General features: G+C 38.4%; 1 protein-coding gene across 4 annotated transcripts in view; it reads right to left on the minus strand.

Moving 5' to 3' along the window:
• The window catches only part of NLGN1 (neuroligin 1), an 835,713-nt gene that overhangs the window by 392,174 nt on the left and 420,162 nt on the right, over nt 1-23,377 (minus strand). For 3 of the 4 annotated variants that reach the window (XM_081953454.1, XM_081953453.1, XM_081953456.1), the window contains one exon: nt 6,373-6,432. The exons of the other annotated variant lie outside the window; for it this stretch is intronic. In XM_081953454.1, the coding sequence (XP_081809580.1) occupies nt 6,373-6,432 (60 nt within the window). The remainder of the gene's footprint in view (nt 1-6,372; nt 6,433-23,377) is intronic. 4 annotated transcript variants of the gene reach the window in all.

Here is a 23,377-nt window from a genome sequence, read left to right on the forward strand (position 1 = left end):
ATATATATATATATATATATATATATATATATATATATATATATATATATATATATAGTGTGTGTGTGTGTGTGTGTGTGTGTGTGTGTGTGTGTGTGTGTGTGTGTGTGTGTGTGTGTGTGTGTGTGTGTGTGTGTGTGTGTGTGTGTGTGTGTGTGTGTGTGTGTCTGTCTGTCTGTCTGTCTGTCTGTCTGTCTGTCTGTCTGTCTGTCTGTCTGTCTGTCTGTCTGTCTGTCTATCTATCTATCTATCTATCTATCTATCTATCTATCTATTGATATAGATAGATAGATAGATAGATAGATAGATAGATAGATAGATAGATAGATAGATAGATAGATAAAGATGATAGATAGATAGATAGATAGATAGATAGATAGATAGATAGATAGATAGATAGATAGATAAAGATATATAGATAGATATAGATACAGGATTTGGTGAACTAATATTCTGAAAGGCGGAAATGAATATTCTGCTCCATTTCTCAAAGTTTTAAAAAAAATACTCTGAAACCTCTAAAGATAATTGGTCACAACTTCAGAGAACTTCACTATTACCAACTTCAGTGGTCATCTGTTACTAATAGAAGACGTGTCACCCAATCAATTTCATAAAAAGGACTGAATGACTTCTAATACTTATCCCATCACTGCCAGCTAAGTTTATTTTGTGCAGAGATGTTCTTACGTCTTTTTTCTCCAAAGAGTGAAAGGTACTGGTGAATCTGACAGATGTTTTAGCTATTAGTGCCTGCCCCACAATTATGTGACAAATTAGAAAACCCACGACAGTCTGAAGGATGAAGAGTTTATCTTTGAAGTAATTTCTCAACAAGATATGTAAACAGTGCAGCCTTTCCCAAACTGCGAGCCAAATAAAAACTAGGATTAGGAACTCTTAATATCACACAATATCCATTTATTAATTTTTGATAGTATAAGAAAGGCCAGTGTTAATGAGGGAATTGCTCTCAGAGTTTTGAATGTTAATAGGGTTATGGAAATAACTAATAACTTGTCACAGAATGTGTAAGAAAGTGTGGCTGTGGGTAAAAAGCAACAGAGAACATAATTTTAAATGCGTGAGTCGGATCCCGAAGGTATTTTCCTACCTGAAAAGGCATCACCTTAGGATAGGTCTGTGTACCGACTAATTTACAAAGCTAATGTAGTCGCTGTCTAATTATAGTGGCCTGTCTGGAACAGATCAACTTCTTTATTTTGCTATTCATGTGAGACTGTAAGAACATGAATGTTTTCAACAATCTAATAAACATTTGTGGCTTGTGAGTCTTTTAAATAACTGAGCTAATCTGTTTCATAAGCCTTGGTGTGTCATCCTCTGTGGTGGTCTGTAGAAGAGCATTGTTTAAAAAAGGGGAATGTTAAAAATCCAACGGTTTATTTTGCCAGAGAAACTTCTCGCTCAAGGGGAAACATGGAAACTGCTGTGAAATCTAAAGGACTCAAGTGTGAGTCTGGAAGAGAATGCAGTTTTCATCATCATCATCACTTCAAATGGACTCAATGGTAGGATTGGGCCCCACTTGTTCTGCTTTCATTTCAGACAGGCTTTTTGAGCTATACTAATAAATAAATTATAGTGGCTCAGTGGCTAAGATGCTGAGCTTGTCAATCAGAAAGGTCGGCAGTTCAGTGGTTCGAATCCCTAGCACCCCATAACGGAGGGAGCTCCCGTTACGTGTCCCAGCTTCTGCCAACCTAGCAGTTTGAAAGCATGTAAAAATGCAAGTAGAAAAATAGGGACCATCTTTGTTGGGAAGGTAACAGCGTTCCATGCACCTTCGGCATTTATTCATGCCGGTCACACAACCACGGAGGCGTCTTTGGACAGTGGTGGCTCTTCAGCTTTGAAACAGAGATGAGCACTGCCCCCTAGAGTTGGGAACGACTAGCACACATGTGCGAGGTGAACCTTTACCTTAATAAATAAATTAACGGTTGTTTGAAGGATTTTTTAAAATTATTTTATTTTATTTTAAATTATTGGACATCTTGAGTATTCTGGACACAAAGTGGCAGAGTATGTATTAAAAAATAAATAATTTTATCTTAGACTTAATATCTTCCTAGGAAGATGAAGATTCTCTGCCGTCCAAGGAGAGTTATCTAGAAGCTGAGACAGGGTAACTGAATTTCTTTTCTTTGGTTTGAAAAACTTTGCTGTTTTTCGATCACTCCATGCAACGTAAGATGTTCTAAGTGGCAAAAGACAAGCGTCAGAAACACAAGACCCCTACTTTCATTTTTCCCTTCTATAAAATTAAAAGGAGGGGGAAAACAGAAATGTGATCATTGAGTTTTCTTTTGTAGTTATGAGACCATTTGGAGAAATGTCACATTAGGTCTGTGGCTCCAAATCATAGGCTTGTTTACAGTACGTCTAAACAATGACAAGTTGTAGAGTTGTAGAGTTGTCTGAAAGTAGAGTCATGGCAATCCGTCGCCGTCCCCCCTTTCACTCTCTCTCTCTTTTGGTTTGAAATGTTTGGCTGCTTTTCAGTCACTCCATGCAGCTCCAGGATATTATAAGTGGCAAAAGGTTGCGTGGAAATGTCACATGTGTGGGTGCAAGCTCATCAGGGCTATGCTCTGAAAAGCTGAACTTCTGGGATCTAGCACGCCATCACGCATGTGCAGGCCTGTTTTTGGCACTGCGTTGTGCACAAAGGGATCGTGCTCCAGAAAAGCCAAACTTCTGGGTTTTGGTGCACATGCACACCCAACAACTGGCTGGTGCCCATGCACACACCAGTTTTCAGCACTGCTGCATGCACAAAGGACAGCTAATGATCACACATGCATGTGCTCCAGAAACATGGAGACAAACAGGCAAGGCTGCACATGCCGGGCGACATGGCTCTGCACGCAACTTTGCCGTAGGTTTGCCATCACGGTACTATAACAATCACAATTGGGATTGGTTATTCAGTTGTTAAATGAAATGGTCTCTAAGTGAAACTGTGACTGTGCTGAAGAACTGACTTCAACATTCCTTTGCTTTGCAGACCTGGAAAGGTTGTAAATGCGAGGATTGGTTGTAAAGTAACTTTTTCATTCACTATGTAATTGCAAAGGGTTGCTAATCAAGGCACTCATGAAATGAGGACTTTCTGTAAGGTGTTTCATGTTTTAAACAAATGTGTGTGACAGGAGGGCATCTAGCTTTGAAAATGCTGTTGTTTTGTTTGTTTATGTAATGTCAGAATGGTTATTCAATTTTCTCATCACCCATTAATTAATGATTATAGGAAACCTTAGGCATCTACATATACCTGAATAATTTTAAATCACTGAGTCCAACTTTTGTTCCATTTCTGTATGTGCATCTTGAAACCTGTGAGTCCCTTGGACAGCAAGGCGATCAAACAGGTCAGTCCTAGAGGAGATCAACCCTGACTGCTCTTTAGAAGGCCAGATCCTGAAGATGAAACTCAAATATTTTGACCACCTAATGAGAAGGAAGGACTTACTGGAGAAGAGCCTAATGCTGGGAAAGATGGAAGGCAGAAGAAGAAGGGGACGACAGAGAATGAGGTGGCTGGATGGAATCACTGAAGCAGTAGGTGTGAGCTTAAATGGACTCCATAGGATGGTAGAGGACAGGAAGGCCTGGAGGAATGTTGTCCATGGGGTCGCAATGGGTCAGACATGACTTCGCAACTAACAACAGCATCTTGGAAATGCTGCAAAAAGCACAGTTTTCTTCCTCTAACATCAAAAAAGAATGACCCTAAAGTTTTTGTAGAGACTAAGAATTAAGTCCCCAAACCTGGAATGCTGATATCCTAAGCCCAAGCTTTGAATGGAAGATTCCTGCAAAGCCTATGATCTCTTAAAGAGTGTCAGACTTAGAGATAGAAGCTTGGCGGGACCATATTACAGTTTGACCTGAATGAGAGAGGGCTAAGATGAATTTGGTTCCAGTGGTTGCACTAATGGGAAAATTAACTCACTTTTCTAATTATCTCTCTTCCTTTGACCCCCTCAATTTTCAATTTATTCTTTTTATTTAAAGGGATAAATAACTCAGCTTCTTCAGTCAACCTTTGAATTAATGACACAGTGGAATTTGGGAGTTCATGGGTGCATGGGAGGGCTCTTGAAAGCAGGGAAAAGCCAGGTTTTACAAATTAACTGTGTTCAAAATATTCTTTCAGAGAGAAAAAAATTAGGTAGCAAAATATATTCTAGGTTGAGTAATATATTACAGTGTCTTAGTTAAGCATTTTTTCCTCGGTATTTTATTTAATTCTATGTGAAATAGAAATGATACATACAGACACACAAACACACACAGTCTGAACACATAATTGAATAATTTTGAGCGTCAGACAAGAAACACACAGCTGGTCTGTTCCAGGATCCCAGAAAGGAAGGGGATGAAGAGGCGTAATACAAAGATGCTAGTAAAAGTAAAATGTCTCAGGAGACTTTTCAAATGAAACCATACCAATCATTTATTTATCTTAATAACCATTAAGCTCTAGCTCTATTATTCCTATAGTCTCATGTAGGTAGCAGGACCTTATTCATCTTGCCTAGACTTTGAAACTCACCGGGCCAGGTCTGGTTAGTTTAAGGATGAATACTAGAGGTTGGTTAGATTGGAACTTGAACAAACATTCCAGAAGTCAAAAGAAACTGTAAAAATATTCATGACTGAGACAGACATGGGAACAAGGTTAGCCAATGAATAGGCATAGCAACTAAGTCAGCCAACGGGATCTTAAACAGATCTGAGTCTGTGCAGAGAATTGAAACAGAAACTTAAGAAGAAAGTAGTCTGCTGCTCTGAGAAGTAAACTAGCAGTCTGTCTGGGCTTGTCTGCTGAAATGAAACTAACTGATTGTGTTTGCCTGTAACTCTCCTGCCTTGTGTTTACTTGGAAGACCCACCTGTTGGTATTGTACATTTACTTATCTGTTATTATGTATAGAAAGAAGTTAATGAATCCAGCTGAATCAGTTATCTGTGTGTGCTTCTGGATTTGATTTGTGCAACAAACTCTGACAGAAACCACTTCCATGCTTTTGTCAAGAAAACTCAGTAGTTATGACCATGTAGTCACCATTCCTTCAGAATAGTTTTTATATCATTAAGAAGAGGAATGTTCTTTTTGTTAATGAGTAGCCAGTTTGGCCTAGCCAGTGGTTAAGGAACCAGACCTCACAAACCTGCTGTTAGGATTCCAAGTAACACCAACGAAAGAAGACTCTGAGGCTTCAAGTTCCTCAAAGTTCCATTTTATTAGAGATGTCATATAGGCACATCTCGGAAAACCCGAATCTGAAAGCTTCCAGGTTTTCTCCACCCAAATGAAAGTCCAAGTCCCTGCCCAGCACCCACATGTCCATCATATGGCCCATTCAGGCAGCATCCCAACTGGAGATGCCTCCCAGTCACACCTCTCCAAGTTCAGGGCAAGATGTCCTTGACTCTCTGAGAAAGGAATGTTATTATGACTATATATCTCCCATAGAATTCCGCCTCCCATTTTCCCACAGTGTTGAATGTGACAGGCCTGAAGGCCCAATGCAAAAGATGGCTTCCAGGCCTGACACCTGCTGTTGTAGGGAAAACAGGAGGAGGAAGGTGTGTTGAATATGTCTGTCACCTTGAGTTATTTGTAAAAATAATAAAGGCAGGATACAGATAGAAGATGATAGATAGATAGATAGATAGATAGATAGATAGATAGATAGATGACAAACAGACGTCTAATATTTCATGTAACTGTTCTCCAATTGGAAGAAGAAAGTGTTCTCCATAAGGATCTCTGTTTCCTTTCATTTTCCTTTTATACAACAGTAAAACTGCATTGAGGATACTGAGATGTGAAGCATCAGAGCAATATGGTTGCTTAGGAAACATTTTTATAACAGCATTTATCACACTTTCAAACACATTTCTATAAAAATGGAAATAAGTGGGTGACAAAAAGAAACAAAACACATTGCCTTGATATTGAGTGAAATCGATCAAAACAGAGGTTAGAAAACATGCAAGAAGATTTACGGAGTGTGTTTCCAGAGTGTGTTAGTTACCATGGACAAAATTCAGTCGGGATGCAACACACCAAAAGTCAGTCCCAAGGAAAGAAAAATAAAACACCCTCCTTTAAAAACCAAAACAGTTATTTAAAGAACTTAACAACATTCTTTCTTTAAAAAAAATAAAATATGTAACAACAAGCAAGAAGACAAAACACATCAAAAATGGGAATTAAAAAAAAAACCCACATCTTCAAAAGAAGACAAGAAGAAGAAAAAAAAAAGAAGGGAGAAAAATGTCTTTCAAAGGGGATCCTTGTCATGCAAATCAGTTTGGCAGGGGGAAAAAATATACCTTCATCTTCTGCACCTTCGTTAGCACCTAAATCATCTGTCTGTTTCTTTGTTAGGGGACCTAGGATTGAGAATGGAGAAAATGGAGGAAAAAGACAATTCAAGAATATACAAGATTGAAGAAGAAGGAAAAAAAATCAATATTAAACTTCCAAAGATGTTTCAAGAAAAAACTTTCCAGGAGGGAGATAGGTAATTATTATCTTATTATCTTGAAAATGTGTTTTCCAGTGAAATATCTCTCAATGGGAATATTGAAATGCTTTTTAATCAACTTCTATGTAAAAAAGCAAATATGCAGTCCAGAAATTATATTAAACCTGAACACGGATATTTTTAATTGAAAAAATAATAATAAAAAATCTGTTATGTACAAAATAACAGCCAAGGAATGTTTTCATCTGCTGAATTGACAAATTTATTTCAAGCACTAAAAATATAAATTTCAGAGAACAATTGTTTAGGTTTTAGTCTGTATTACAGAGTTTCCAAATTGAAAAAGCAAGATAAAGGTTTTTTTAAAAGGAATTTGTTTAAAAGAAACATTCTAACACATGCAAATTGAATTTCATAAATCCAGCCACCGTAATTAACAACTTCCAATGCTAAGTAAGGACTTGATTTTTTTTTTTTCATCCCGGCCGGTGTATATAATTTAAATGCAGTTCTGAACATAAAAATCCCTTTGAACTTTAGAATACCTGCTGACATTCTTGTTAAAAGTGAGAGATACCAAAATAGGGATTAAAAACCAAACACTGGAAGGGTTTCTTCTTTCACAAAATTCATTACCGTTTTAGCAGGTCAAGGCATTGCAAACCGATTCATAAGAATAAAAGAATTAAGACTTAAAAACATTTGGTGTCAGGAGACAAAAATACCATTAACCAGTGCAAGATTAATCACATTTTGCAAATGAAAATGGCTACTGTTTTCCTCAAGCATTCTGTTTTTTTTTCTTTTTTTCTAATTGCTCCAGAAGGAAACTCAAAAGGCCATGAAAGACACTATTCAGATATACCTACCACATCTTTTTTATAATTTGAAAGCACACACCAAAATAACTAAAATTCAGCACCGCATTTCTTTTACTCTTTCTTCGTGCTAATGTGTTTCTGTCATTTGCATGCATCACAAGGGGACATTTCTCTTTGCTGATATACAGTAGAATCACAGAACATTCAGTTTTTTAAAAAGCAGCCAAGCACCAAGTTAAAAAGAAAAGAATACAAATCTCATGCATATAATGACAATTGAAAGAAACTAAGGACAAAAGAAAAATCAGAAGAGAGCCATAAAGGGTACCAGAACATGGATAGGCAAGAGGCGCACAGCAGTCCAAAGATAACATTAAAAGATTTATGCATCAAATATTCTGTTTTCATCATTTCATCAAAAATCATGGAAAATTAGAAAGTACTGTCAGTGGAAGAGAAGACTGAGAAATACAACCAAATGCACTTGTACGATTTCCCCCCATCCCCCCAAAAAATATTTATGGCCTGAGGCAAAAAGTAACATCTCTTTCCATGTTTATTTCAGATGGAGACCCAGTTTCACAATTCAGTGTTGCTGGGGAGAGAAACAGGAGCCATATTTAATTCCACAAATCTTCACCCGATTCCCATAACCTTTCAATAAAACATGCTGTTAGAGGTGGAGATAATGATCATCAAATGCACACGACACATCCAGAAGAACCTCTTCCAATAAAGATGTTGTCCTTTCTTGCCTCACTTTTTGAGTTATGGCTTACTCAAATCCGTACTCATTGGCATCAAAAGCTAAAATTCTTTGCACACTTCAAACATCCTCATATTAACCATGAACAAATGGACAGTGCTTTAGGACAATGCCCAGGCTGTTTTGACCCAGCTCCCCCAAAAAGACAAACCTTCTGTAATCAATCAACGATTCCTTTATTAGGAGCGTCAACAGCAGAGATGGTATTCAGCCAGTTCTGACAGATTCTGGAGATCTGGTAGCAGAAATTTTGAGTAGTTTGGAGAACCGGCAAATAGGTTGGCCCCGGCCCCGCTGCCTCTCAACCTCCCAGCTGATCTTCTTTTGTTGCCCTGAACAGGAGAATGGAGCTGGAAAGCAGGTCAGCGGGATGGGGAGGGAATGGGGATTTTGCAGTAACCTTCCCCTGCCACGCCCACAAAGCCACACCCACTGAATGTCAGTAAAAAAATAAAAATAAATGCCACCACTGGTCAGTAGCACTGGAAAAAAGTTTCTTTCTCACAGCAGGCTAACACATCTGTCTCGCAGGGAGATGAATAGTTGTCTGCCTCATCTATTCATCTATACCCCTGCCTTTTATCGCCAATGCTAGGATGGGACTTTGCTAGCAGTGGCTCTTCTGTACCAAGGATCGGCCCACAGATTTCCATTGCTCTCCTCTCCTCTCCCTTCGGAGCATCCACATGTCAGGCACTGATCCCAGCTGTTCCTCCTCTTCCTCATCAGCCACCTCCAGACCTGGGGGCTGTTGACTCTACATCTGAGGGCTGATGGATGGCCCACATTCTGCCTCTGTCTGTCTGTCTGTCTGTCTGTCTGTCTGTCTGTCTGTCTGTCTCTCTGACAGTTCCATTCCCTCTTCCCCCTCAGAGCTCTCAGGTTGCCTTGATGCTGATCCTTACTCCCACGCCTCCTCATCTGATTCGGCTGCTGGAGGGGTCAGCGGCCGACAGGCCACCACACAGGCTCTCATTGTGTCAAAAAAACAACAACAATAACTACTGCTTACAACTGAAATGTAGAAGTGCAAAACCAAACACAGAAGTGAATTTTTAAATGACAACTGCTCTGACCCCACACACCAGCGGAGGCACCCGATAAATCATGGTATAAGGGAGGTATTGAGGTTTGTAGTATTTGAACTATATCTGAAAATGTGATTCTCCTTCTAAATGAAAACTAAAGCAGCAATTTTTGACTGGTACATAACCGATAAGAACCCAGGAGATGAATTTCCCCCTTTTATTGCATTGTCGTGTTAAGAAAGGCCTGCACTTGTTGAATTCATATCTACTTAGCAGCCGTTAAAGGCATCAAACAGCATTCTGAAAGGCATATTCAGGCCACTTACCTTCAACTATTATATCCATTTCCGTTCTTTCTGTGCCTTTGATCCCAATTCATCTCAAACTAATAATAAAACAAGTAAAGAAACATCCCATCTTGAAGGGTGGGTAAAATGACCTTTTGTGCACTTCTATTGGTGATATTTTAGTTGAAAATGGCAGAAATTACCTCTAGATCAATATATGTGTCTCAGCGTGTTGCCTATTAGATGGTTAGTATTTAGTCCTCTTGGAAAAAGCAGGATACTGCAAGACAGAATAACATTTCCCTTGCTTCATTTTTGGTTTTTAACCTCCAAACATGTAGAGATTGGAAAGAGGAAGAAAAGAGAAAGAGAAGGATTTATTATCCCTCCATCCTATGGTTCCAATGTTGCTGTGGACACCATTCAGTTTGTTGTGGATGTTTGTCCCATCAAAATTGGAGGGAATATCAGTAACCATCAATTATTGACCATGATGAGAGCCGCAGTGGTTCAGTGGTTAGAGTGCAGTACTGCAGGCTACTTCTGCTGCCTGCCTGCAATTTGGCAGTTCGAATCTCATCAGGCTCAAGGTTGACTCAACCTTCCATTCTTCCGAGGTGCGTCCAATGAGGACCCAGATGGTTGGGGGCAATATGTTGACAATGTAAACTGCTTAGAGAGGGCTCTAAAGCACTGTGAAGCAGTAGATAAGTCTAAATGCTATTGCTATTACGAACTTCTGATTCCAAAGGATAATGATAGCATCCTTAAGTCTATTATTATTTGCCACAGGATAGTTTGCTTTAATCATGATTAATAGGAAGCTATGTTTAAGCAAGCACAGCCAAAGAAGTGTACTCTGATAGTTAGAATTGTGAGATGTTTGGGGCTTAGGATTTTTATCCAATGCTCTGGGACAGGAACACAGGGATTGAGGCTGGAATATCCACATACGTATTATCTGTTCATCCACTGATGTAATTCACACACTGTAATAAACCAGCCTGTTAGGAACTGGGCCACACAAACATTTCCTTGACAAGCTTCAACATCATAAACAGAACCACAGTTTACTTGAGTCAATTTGTGATTTTTCAAGGACACATAAAGGTTGGCGCCATGTAATACTGTTGTCTAAAAGACCTGTCCCCAACCGTTCTGAAACTGGTTTCTGGGGAAAGGAAGTCTTCTACAGACCAGACATGGGAGGGATGGTTTTGCCCGCAACCTAGATCCTGCGTATGTGCATCAATCTTCGCTTGCTTGTTGGTTGCATGGCCCAGTTCCTAACAGGCTTTTGAGTTGCGGCCCAAGGGTTGGGGAACCTTGGTCTAAAATACAATTCTTATTTAAGGGTTTATCCTATTGTAAACTGCAAAGCTTAATTCCTACCAGTGAGGTGTTCTCATTTAGCACAATCATCTTCATTTTCATTTAACAACCCCATAATCCCTTGTGAGGTGGAGTTTGGGCCACTGAATGGAGCTAGCAGAGTGTTTTAATAGTTGGATGCCCTTCCTGTTGCCATTGCGGAGTTTTATTCAGTAGGTGTATTCTCAGTGTGGCGCAGAGAGAGAAATATCTACCTCTATCTAGCACAATCTCCTTTAGCATAATCTCAATCCGTAATTAAACTCAGCCACCTCAAAAAAACAGTAGATGCACCGAGAAACTGAATTATAACTACCTAACCCCAACAAATGTAACTAGTGTCGTGACTTGTGGTAGGGGTGGTGGTTTTTGCTTTAAATAATACCTCGTAGTCTGCTTAGCAAAGGAACTAAACCATTTGTAAAAGGAAGTCCCTTGATTGCTGTGATGTTGATCAAGCTGCAAAGCCATCTTACATCTGACTCCTGCCACAACTATCTCATAATACTTATTAGTACTAATGGGAAAATGGAGCACAGGTCAGTGACCCAGGAGTGCACTGCAAGGAGCAAAAGGAATTACAGCATCTCATAATAACAATTAATGGCTGGGTTGCAGAACCAAGAAAACTGCTGTATGTGAAATAGGGGAAGTTCCTTGTGAACTCTATAAACATTTCATTTAAATTTGCTCCTTGGTCTCGTTTTCCACTAAAAATATAACTCAGCCTGCTCCTCAGAGACCTACCAGGTTTAAAGTAACGAGCTTTAAAGAGGAAAACACATCATACTGTATCTTTTCCAAATGAGATAAGGGTGCCTGCAGGAAGACATGTGAATGTCTATAAGGCATGTGTTCAAGGCACTGACATACCAGTATTATTGGTGCTTAATTATTGTGGAGCATGTAATTCTTCTCCAGTTAATGAGATACCAAAGCAGATAACATTTATTCGTTTAAAGGGATTAAAGCATAACCATAGGGGGAAAAAGTTAAAAGACCATAAACCCTGATTGGTACACCAGATACACGCAGGGGCAAAAGCTGTTTTAATCATTCTGCTTACACTTCCAACAGTTCCTGTGCCTCGTATAAAAAGGAAGTTAAAATTTACAATAAATCTGATCCACAGACTTAACTGCAAACAAAGAAAGTAAGTTCATTTCTGCATCCAAAGATACCTGCGCCAACTCAGAAAGCTCAAACTGCCCAAGGAGCTGCTGATTCAGTTCTACAGAGGAATTATTGAGTCTGTCATCTGCACCTCTATAACTGTCTGGTTTGGCTCTGCAACCAAACAAGACAAACACAGATTTCAACGGATAATTAGAACTTCAGAAAAAAACAATTGCTATCAATCTGCCTTCCCTTGGGGACCTGTAGACTACAAGAGTCAAAAAGCGGGCTGTGAAAATATCTACAGACTCCTCACAACCTGGACATAAATTGTTTCAACTTCTGCCCTCAAACCAACACTATAGGGTTTTGTACACCAGAACAACTAGACACAAGGACAGTTTTTCTCCAAATGCCATCACTCTGCTTAACAACTAATTCCCACAACACTGTCAAATAATTTACTACAACTATATTACTATTATTCTTCTCTTCATTCCTAGTATCTATCCCTTCCCACTCATGACTATAACCATGCTGCTTGTATCTTTCAATTTATATTGTTTTCATTTGTTTCCTAGTATGATTTGATAGCTTATTAGTAACATTGACTATCACTGTGTTATATCTTTTTATTCTTGATGAATGTATTTTATTCTCCTTATGTATACTGAGAGCATATGCACCAAAGACAAATTCTTTGTGTGTCTAATCATACTTGGCCAATAAAGTATTCTGTTCTGTTCTGTTCTGTTCTGTTCTGTTCTGTTCTGTTCTGTTCTGTTCTGTTCTCTTCTCTTCTCTTCTCTTCTCTTCTATTCTATTCTATTCTATTCTATACTAACTAGAAGGGGTGGTGGGGAACAGTAGCCAAATGAAGAGAGAAAAGTAGTATTCCATTGCTGGCAAATTAGAACAGTACAGCAATGAACGACTAGCAATTTTTTCAAGCAATTTTTCATCGGGCAAATGAGCACAGGTAGTCCTTGACTTACAACAGTTCATTTAGCAACCATTCAAAGTTACAACAGTATTGAAAAAAGTGACTTATGGCTGTTTTTCACACTTAACGACCATTGCAGCATGGTTGTGTGATCAAAATACAGATGCTGATAAGCAAAGTCAATAGGGAAGAGAGGTTCATTTAACAAATGTGTTACTAACTGCTGCAGTGATTCACTTAACACCTCTGGCAAGAAATGTCATAAAATGGGGCAAAATTTCCTTAACAACTGTCTCACTTAGCAATAGAAAATTTGGGCTCAATTGTGAAGGACTACCAGTATTAAAAAAATCTAAAGTGTCCTATGTTTTTCTGATATAAAGTGCAAATCCCATTCAAAAGACCTTATATTTTTTATTCAGGAAACTGCAAAATTAATTATAGAAGCTTGTAATTTTTTTTTAAAAAAAAGTTTTATAGTAAATGATTAGTGCAACTGTAAAAATTAGTATGACCTACTGATCAGAAGCTACGAATTGCATTAATATATGCCAAAATATGACTTCCAAGTTTCCAGGATAATTCCTCAGGCCATCCCCAATGAAAGCAGATTCAGTTCTTATAATTCTTCCTCAAGGTCTTTTGAATTTTGTTTAGCAATATTCAAGTACCTTTTCAGGGTAAACAATAAGGCTAAGTCAAAAAAAGAATGAGTAGGAAGTAAAATAAATTGAGGGTAGGAGGTAAGGAGGAACACCTAACCCAATGTCTATGGAGATTCTCAATCATCCAGGATATGGTTGCCCCAAAAGTCCTTTTTTCAAAAGGCAACTGGACTTCCTTGTTTTTTCTTTGAAGAATTTCACTTCTCGCCCAAGAAGCTTCTTCAGTTGTAGCTGAATGAGGGAAAATGGAAGGATTTATATTTCTCGCAGTCATCTAGTCTGACTGCAAGAAATATAAATCCTTCCATTCTCCATCATTCAGCCATGACTGAAGAAGCTCTATGGATGAGAAGTATAATGTCTTTGGGACATCCAACACTAATTATTTAATAGCAGCTTCACCGACTCCATATTTTTCTATACTTGCAAGCTACCCTTGATCATACCTCTTCCATACATGATGAATATATTGCCTTTTGTTCTTCTCAGCTTTCATTTTATTTAATTATGGTGGAGGGCTTCTTGAGTCCCCATTTTTACTGCATCAAACTTCAGTTTGTTCCAATATTTGAGTGGCTGCCACAAAGAGGAGAGAATCAAGCTATTCTCCAAAGAAGCAATGGGTGGAAACTAATCAAGGAGAGAAGCAACTTAGAACTAAGGAAAAATTTCCTGACAGTTAGAACAATTAATCAATGGAACAACTTGCCTCCAGAAGTTGTGAATGCTCCAACACTGTAAGTTTTTTAGAAGAAATTGGATAATCTTTTGTCTGAAATAGGATAGGGTTTCCTGCCTAAGCAAGGGATTGGACTAGAAGACCTCCAAGGTCACTTCAAACTCTATTCTATTCTATTCTTTTCTATTCTATTCTAGTCTAGTTACTGTTTCTGCTGATGATCTTAAGGTTTACTTTCGTATCATAAAATAATCAGAAGCATATGTTCATTTGCAGCCATTTTCCTCATTTTAACAAAAAATAAGTTCTCACAATAGATGGTATACTATCCACTAGCTTTCACAGGCATCGTTTAAACATTTACTTATCCATTTTCCCATCTTTAGTTAATAGTCTATCCAAATACAAAAAGTTATATATTTATTCTAATTTGCCGTTTATATACAACCTGTAAGCAATGTACTCTTATTTTTCTTGTCAAACACAAATACTTTGGTGTTTGGTACATTAATTCTCAAATCCAGATTGCTTGTTGCTTTATGCATCTGTCTAACATTTGCTTTGGGTTATTCAGGTTCTTGGCCAATAACACGGCATACTCTGCATGCATACATTATTGTTCTAAACCACACAGCTCAAAGATCATTACAAGCATTCTTCACACATCTATAAATACATAAAATTACTCATCAGACATCAGATATCCTTGCTTTATTCTTTGTTCAAAGCTGAGCAGTACACTGAGCTTTATTGTAATATGCACTTTGCTTCCATCGTACGCTGATTTTTATTCCATTCCTAGCAATTGATCTTCAGCTACAAATTTGTAGAAAACATTTTGAAATCCTAAATTATTCATTTTATCATACATTTTAAGACAAATGCACAATACATATCCTTTCTCTCATTGTACATTTTTCAATGACTTGCTGAGGAAAGAGCAAAAATCCATGTTGCATACTGTCTCCTCTGCAAAAAGCTGAACTAAACTTCCCAAATTTAATGTTGTTTATGTTGGTTTAAGAGCATGACATGCCATTCCAAATTCCTTTCCATTCCATTCTTTGGTATCCCTTCCTCTACTAGCATACTGTCAAACAGTTTTCTAGACATACTGAATAAACCAATTCCCTGCAGTTTTTTCTTTGGCCAAAGGGAATAAAAATAGGCTCCTTTCAATCATCAGGGTTAAATACCGTTCTCACACTAATGTTAAAAACCTCTGTGAAGATCATTCACCGATGAAACACTACTGCAGCCACTGTCTTTTATACCAGCTGGGGATTTTGAGTTATTTCTAGCAATTAAGTATGTCAAAACTTCTCATTAAAAGTTATGTCATTTTAGGGAAAGTATAAGTTTATTCCATAATTTTTGTATCTATACAATGAAAGTGTGTGTATTTGTGTTTTGCTTAATATTTTAATTTAAGACGTTTTTACAAAATCACGTCCTATACTGAATCTATTTATTTATTTATTTTATTTCTTAGATTTTTAGACCGCCCCTCTCCCAAAAAGGGACTCGGGGCGGTGTACAGTCAATACAATAAAACCAGTCATAAAATTAAATACATTTAAGCTACATATTAAGATACATTTGGAGGGGAGATAGGCTGTACTAAGAAATAAATAATTCTAATCCTAAAAACATCACAATTAAAACCCCAAACCCTAAAATAAAATAAATCCCTGGGAGATAAAACTAAGAAAGTGCCAGGCCAGCTGATTGAAACAGGTGAGTCTTTAACTTTTGCCGGAAGGAACGGAGGTCGGTGGTAGTTCGAATGTCTGGGGGGAGGTCATTCCAGAGGGTTGGGCCCATCACAGAGAAGGATCTACTCCTAGGTGTCGCCCGCTGGCATTGCCTAGCAGACGGCACCAGGAGGAGCCCCTCCCTGTGTGAGCGGATAGGTCGCAGGGACGTATGTGGAAGGATGCGATCCTGCAGATAACTAGGTCCTCTGCCATGGAGCGCTTTATAACATATTTCATACTATACCATAACATTTTTCTATGTTTACATTTCAACTTTACTATACCTCAACATTACAGCAAGTATAGCTTTATTTTCTTCATTTTTTTCTTGGCCTATGTCATTTAAAATGTATTTCAATTTTACCACATATTACAATCTTTTCCATACAAACCACTTAAATACTTTTTCCTGCATTCCTCTATTTCAACTTCCACTTTTTTCTTTTGTCTTTGACCTACAAAAATATTGTACATTTTTCGCTTTTCAGTTCAGTAAGATGTCTTTGTTAGATCTGTAGAATGTAAAAGGGCGACTTTGATGTTCTTCGCAGACAGATACCTATTAAATTGGGTGGTTTAAAATATCAAGCTACCTTTAAAAAAAAAAATAGGAAATTCCATTTCATCCACAAGAGAAAGAGCTGCAATAAGACATGGCTCTGTTAAGTATATATTAGTGGAAATAAAAACATATCTTAGGGCTTAGCCATTTTGATTAACAACTATTCACAAAGAAGATGGATATATGTGTCCCAGAATAATGTTGCAGGATTCAATCTGGGTCGGTCACCTGGACCAGAAGTTCAGTTTTCTGAGCTTTCAGATCAGTGGTGGGTTACGACTGGGAAGCCCTTGGTACGGGATGATGAGTTAAAGCATCCCATATTAATGGTTACACTTTTAAAGACCGTTAAATATATTTATTTTGATCTAAGATTAAATTGATTCAACCGAAGATTTTTTTTTCCCCTTTATGTTTTCAGACACTCCAGAGAATATCTTAAAAAGTGTTAGCTGATTAGGTTGGATATGTAAAGTGGGTTAGGTGATACTTATTTGAATGGCAAAGATTTATCACACAATTTCCCTACTTTGGATTGCTATCTCCTCTTGACATTACATTCAGGATCTCTTAAAATCCTTATATCCATCACTAATTATTTTAATCTTTCATCAAAAACAGTCACTTTCAGATATGTACTTGCATTTGCCATGTGTATTCATGGACAGATATGTTTGACTTATTTTTTTTTTAAAGAAACAATGCACATAAACTTTTTTTGCCCCATTTTTTTTAACTCTTTGGTCTCTGAATGGTTGAATCCCTTCTTTTTCATCTCATTGCCACCTATCTTTTCATGTCCCGTAACAAAGTAACTTTTTTCTTTGGACTACATTTATTGGAATACGGTTCTTCTCAAAACTTTTCCTTTTTTTTTTTGTTATCATCACCATGAATTGTAATATACAACTATTATCAACTCATGAATTCTTAATTTCATATACTGCCATAATAATATTAATATCACAACTTTATACTTTGGCATATATTTGTTTTGCTTTTTCATTAGTTTACTGTATGCATTCATCACTTCCATTCTATAATATAAAACCACATTCAATCAAATGTGCTTAGTCTCTTTTCCTGTCTCAGTTTCATAGTTACATGACATATTTATTTATTTTCTTTCTCTTCCTTTCCTTCCTTCCTTCCTTCCTTCCTTTCCTTCTCTTTTTCTTTCATTCTTTCTCTTTCTTTCCTTTGTCATTTCATTACTTAACTTCTGATGTTTGCATTACAAAGCATAATCTCCCATATGTCATGGTCTTCACCAGTGGTGGGATTCAAAAATTTTTATTATTGTTTCTTTAGGCGTGGCTTGGTGGGCATGGCAGGAGAAGGATATTATAAAATCTCCATTCCCAACCCACTCCAGGGGAAGGTTACTGCAAAATCCCCATTTCCTCCTGATCAGCTGGGACTCAGGGGGCAGAGAATAGATGGGGGCAGGGGCAGTCAAAGGTGGTATTTACTGGTTCTGGAAACAACTCAAAATTTCTGCTAGTGGTTCTCCAGAACTGGTCAGAACCTGCTGAATGCCACCTCTGGTCTTCACCAAATAACTCCATGAGGTTTAAATTTCATTGCCCATGCATGGCTTTGCTCAAATGAAACTCTAACTTAAATACTTTTTTAGAAAGAATAGATTAAACCAGATTACCAGCCTTACTTCTATTCATGGTCCATGGAACAATTCCTCATAATAGTAAAGAAACATGTACGTGTTTCTGTCATAAGCAAAACCAAAGCCCAATTTTATCCCAAGCGTGCTGCTTCTATTCTACATTAGCTAGGATCATGATGGCGAACCTATGGCACATGTGCCTGAAGTGGCCTGGGTGGTGTTGCCTGTTCTTCTGGGTTTCTGGCATGCATGTACGTGTGACAATCAGCTAGCCTTTGTGCGTGCGGCAGTGCTGGAAACTGGAAGATCTGGTCTTCAGTTTTTGGCGTGAGCATGCACCAGCTAGCTGATCATTGTGAGCACATGCAAACCAGTAACTGGAAGACTAGCTGGCCAGTTCATTTGGGCTGGAAGCTCATTTTCTGGTGCGCGCATGCCCCCTGTTCAGCTCCTCTTCTGGGTTGTGTCCCAGACAAGCACGCACGCTCCCTTTTCAGCACTCGGTGCCGGAAAGGTTCACCTTCACTGAGCTAGCATCTCTAAATTAGAGGCTACTTCAGAAGCCTACGTTTTACAGAGCACATCTACCCAACAGGAAGACATATTCAATGCATTGCTGCATTTAGGATACACAGAAGTTCTCTAAATTGCTTTAGACTTTTTTCCAATAAAGGTGACAATAAGTGAAGTCAATGCATAGAAATACATTCTTAAACACAGTAAAGAAGAGATGGAAAAACAGAAGGCTCTTCTTCCACCAAAGGAAATTGGCATTCGTGAAAAAATAATGGCAAAATATTTTCATGCAGTTGCAAAGTAAACAATATTGAAGTGCTCATGAGGTTACAAAAAACTGACCTCAAATGAAGTTATTTTATTTTCTTCTGCAATTCTGTTGTAAAAAAATTGTGTGTGTGAGAGAGAGAGAGGGGGGAGGGGTGGTATTCAGCAGGTTCTGACCAGTTCTGGAGAACCAGTAGCCGAATTTTGAGTAGTTCAGAGACTGGCCCTGCCCCCATACATTCTCTGCCTCCTGAATCCCAGCTGATCGGGAGGGAATAGAGATTTTGCAGTATTCTTCCCCTGCCACGCCCAAGCCAAGCCCACCAAGCCAAGCCACGCCCACAGAACAGGTAGTTAAAAAATTGAATCCCACCACTGGTATGTGCGTGTGTGTGCGTGCAGAAGCATGCACAATTTCTGATCTTTCAAACCATATCATATTCTATGAGAGCCTTGATACTCTTGAAGCCTGGCTGTTTTCTTACAGATGTTTCATTACCCAACTACCTTACATCATCAGCGTTAGAGGGGAATGGGGCTTTCTATTTTATTTATATGCCAGTGGCTTCCCCTTTCAGTGTTGGTGGAAGTGTTCTTGGTGGTTCCTTGATTAGGCTGTAGTTAACAGTTGGATTGTTTAATTGAGTTGTTAGTTTCTTGATTGGACTATACTATTCATTTATACCCAGATGTTATCTTGTGCATATTCCATATTCAGTGTGTGATAAGAAGATCCACTATCTAATGAGAATTTGGCAAGCTTATTTAAAAGAAGCACACAAACACCTATCGCATGGTGCTACAAAAAGTAATTTATATGTCTTAAGGGCAGCAATGTTAATTTTCCTCTTCCTAATGTCTTGCTTTATTACTGAGCTGGGATGTACCTAACCTTATGCAGGTGGCAGCTCTGCAGAGAGAGTTAAATTTGCAAATGAATTTAGCTCTCTAAGATACTACCTTTTCCTCCCACTTGCCCAAGAATTCCAACCCATAATCAGAGCTAATTAAACTAATTGCTCACTGTAATAGCATTATTTTACTATGCTTGCTCCACTCCCAAGTTTACACACACACACACACACACACACACTACAAGGTAGGTTTGTGTGTATGTATTATTTTAACACAGCCAGCAGACACAGTGACACACACAAGAGCAGTTTATGAAACCACAAGATCAGTCTAAAACATGAATGATGGAATGTGTGTATTTCGAAATACATGAGAGGTATAACCTGTGCTGTCAACACCTTTGAAAAAGATAACTGGTTCTTTCCATTTATGTTTCCTGAGTGTCTGAGGGTGAAGAAAAAAAAATCTTCATTTTTCAAGACCTTTCCAGAAAAATTGAACTCATTGTTAAAAAGGGGGGGGGGGATTTCACAGGATTATTGAACTCAATGCTGATTATTCATGGTGCTTTAAGATTTTGGACAGGAATCTTCCACAACGTACAGAAAAGATTTCCAGTTTATACAATCTGGAACCTTTCACATATAATACATGTGCTTTATGACTGACTGAAGGTTTTGGAGTCTATCAAGACTAAATGACAGGTTGAGCAAGTTCAGTTTGATTGAGATTTAACATACATGGAACAAAACCATTGAAATCAACTGTCTTTAAACTTTCACTCAAAATATAGTCAAGTCTTAATCCATTCTATAAACCATAGAACTCCCTTGAGAATGAATGAATGAATGAATGAATGAATGAATGAATGAATGAATGAAATACACATGAATATATGCACACACATATCTATATAACTATGAATTGGGATTCCAGTACAGGTAGTCCTCAACTTACGACCACAACTGAGCCCAAAAATTCTGTTGTTGTGACCTCTGTTAAGTGGATTTTGCCCCAATGTATGACCTTTTTTTACCACAGGTAAGTGAATCACTGCAGTTGTTAAATTAGTAAGTTAGTAAGTTAGTTGTTTAGTGAATCAGACTTCCCCGTTGACTGGATGCTTCCTCATTGACTTTGCTTGTAGAAGTTCGCAACTGGCGATCATATGACCCTGGTACATTGCAACCATCATAAATATGTCACTTGCCAAGCGCCTAAATTTTGATCACATGACCGTGATGATGCAATGGACGTAAGCGTGAAAAACGATTCTTTTCAGAGCCATTGTAACTTAGAAAAGTCAGTAAATTAACTGATATAAGTCAAGGATTACCTTTATGGGGATTGGAGGTCTTTAGACCACTATTTCCCACTACCGGCATCCCTTAACAATCTCACATCTCTCTAAACCTTTTGGAATTAAAATTCCCATTCACTTTCACTCAGTGGTGGGATTCAATCGGTGTAGCAACCGGTTTGCTGAGCCAAATGTGCTCTCCACACATGCGCAATGCATTTGAAAACAGCTCTAAAACTTACCTTCTACTGGTGAGTAAAATAGCTGAGGTGTGGCCATCCGCACTAATGTGCCTATCAACTGGGCTTCAAACAAAGGAAATATAGGACAGACTAGCGCAGGGGCGATGGGCGGGGCCAACTGATTGCTAGAACTACTAGTTCACCCGAACCAGTCTTAACCGGCTGAATCCCACCCCTACTTTCACCCCATGCTGGCCGAGATTGCCCTAATTAAAGGATTTGGGTTCCAAGCAAAGCCTTTTACATTAACCTAAACTCTGGACTCAACTAATACATATAACATGTACTGCCTACTTCTCAAATAAAATACTTACATGCAAGGAATTCCCATGTCATTAGACTAATCTATGCTCTGCTAGGATAGGCCTCCTTTCTGAGAGCTGAATGACCCAGTTAAATTCTGTAGAGTATTTAGTTCTTATCTAAATGAGAATATCAGGCTTCATTAATAATCCTATTAATAATCTGCAACTCCTACAGATAACTAGAGGCTGAGAGAGAGTCCTCCCATATTCCAAAAAGTTCCACTCCCAGAGAATAAAATAACAATCCAGGACTATGTAGGCTGAAGTTATAGAATAAAGTTTTGTATCATTTGCTGTTACAGTGTGACATATTATTCTTAGCTAGGATCAACTGTTCTTGCCAATTATGGAAAAGGCATCACTTGTCTGTCACTGGTATTCAAGTTTCTTCAGAGAATGATATATTAAACATGCCATTTGTTCTTGTTAGCAGAAAAAAAGGAGGCAAGTACAGAGAAAATTGGGGTGTTTGTTTCTGTTTATTTTTAAGAGGGCACAAAGCACAGTACACAAAAGTTGGTTTCCATTAAAAATGACTAACAAAACAATAAGGCAGAGGGAGTAAAATGTGAAGCAGGTGTTTGAACCATCACACAAAATAACAGAATATTAGAGTTGGAAGGGACCTTGGAGGTCTTCTAGTCCAACCCCTTGCTCATGCAGGAAACCCTATATATCATTTCAGACAAATGTTCTCCAATCGCTTCTTAAAAATTTCCAGTGTTGGAGCATTCAAAACTTCTGGAGGCAAGTTGTTGAACAACGTTCCTCTAGGCCAGTGTTTCTCAAACTTGGCGACTTTAAGTCCTGTGGACTTCAACTCCCAGAATCCCCCAGCCAGCATAGCTGGCTGGGGGAATTCTGGGAGTTGAAGTCCACAGGACTTAAAGTCGCCAAGTTTGAGAAACACTGCTCTAGGCCTTCCTATTCTCTACTATCCTCTGGAGTCCACTTAAACTCACACCTACTGCTTTGGTGACTCCATCCAGCCACCTCATTCTCTGTCGTCCCCTTCTTCTTTTGCCCTCAACCTTTCCCAGCATTAGGCTCTTCTCCAGTGAGTCCTTCCTTCTCATTAGGTGGCCAAAGTGTTTGAGCATCTTCAAGATCGGGCCTTCTAAAGAGCAATCAGGGTTGATCTCCTCTAGGACTGACCAGTTTGATCACCTTGCAGGGACTCACAGGAGTCTTCTCCAGCACCCTAGTTCAATGGCCTCAATTCTTTGGCACTCAGCCTTTCTTATGGTCCAACTTTCACAGCCATGCATTGCAACTGGGAAAACCATAGACTTGTTTAGGGCCAAAACATGTCTTCCATAGTCCTTTTTTTCACTAGACTAGCCACACCCAATTCCTGCAACTGTTCTTCATATGTTGTTAGTCTCCAGTCCTCTAATCATTTTTGTCACTGTTGCCTGCACTCTTTCCAGAGTCTCTACATTTTTTTTATAATATGGTAACCAAAACCGGATGCAGCATTCTGAGTGTATATGTAGGTGTCAATAAAAGTACAGATATTCTCTTCTATTGAAATCTAACGCCAGATTTCTTAAACCTTAAAATGATGACTCTTGCAACAAACTCTTATCTACAAACCACAGTATTTGAGTGGCTCTGACTCTTTTTTGTTAGAAACAAAAGCTGTCAGCAGCCTCTGAAATTGGTTTGAGAAACATTGAACCATCATATTGCTTGGAATCATCTCAAAAGAAAAAGAAGAGGATATTAATTTAATAGATAGATAGG

The sequence above is a fragment of the Natrix helvetica genome (assembly GCF_964273705.1).
Source record: "Natrix helvetica genome assembly, chromosome: 5".
In the NCBI taxonomy this organism is placed as follows: Eukaryota; Metazoa; Chordata; class Lepidosauria; order Squamata; family Natricidae; genus Natrix; species Natrix helvetica.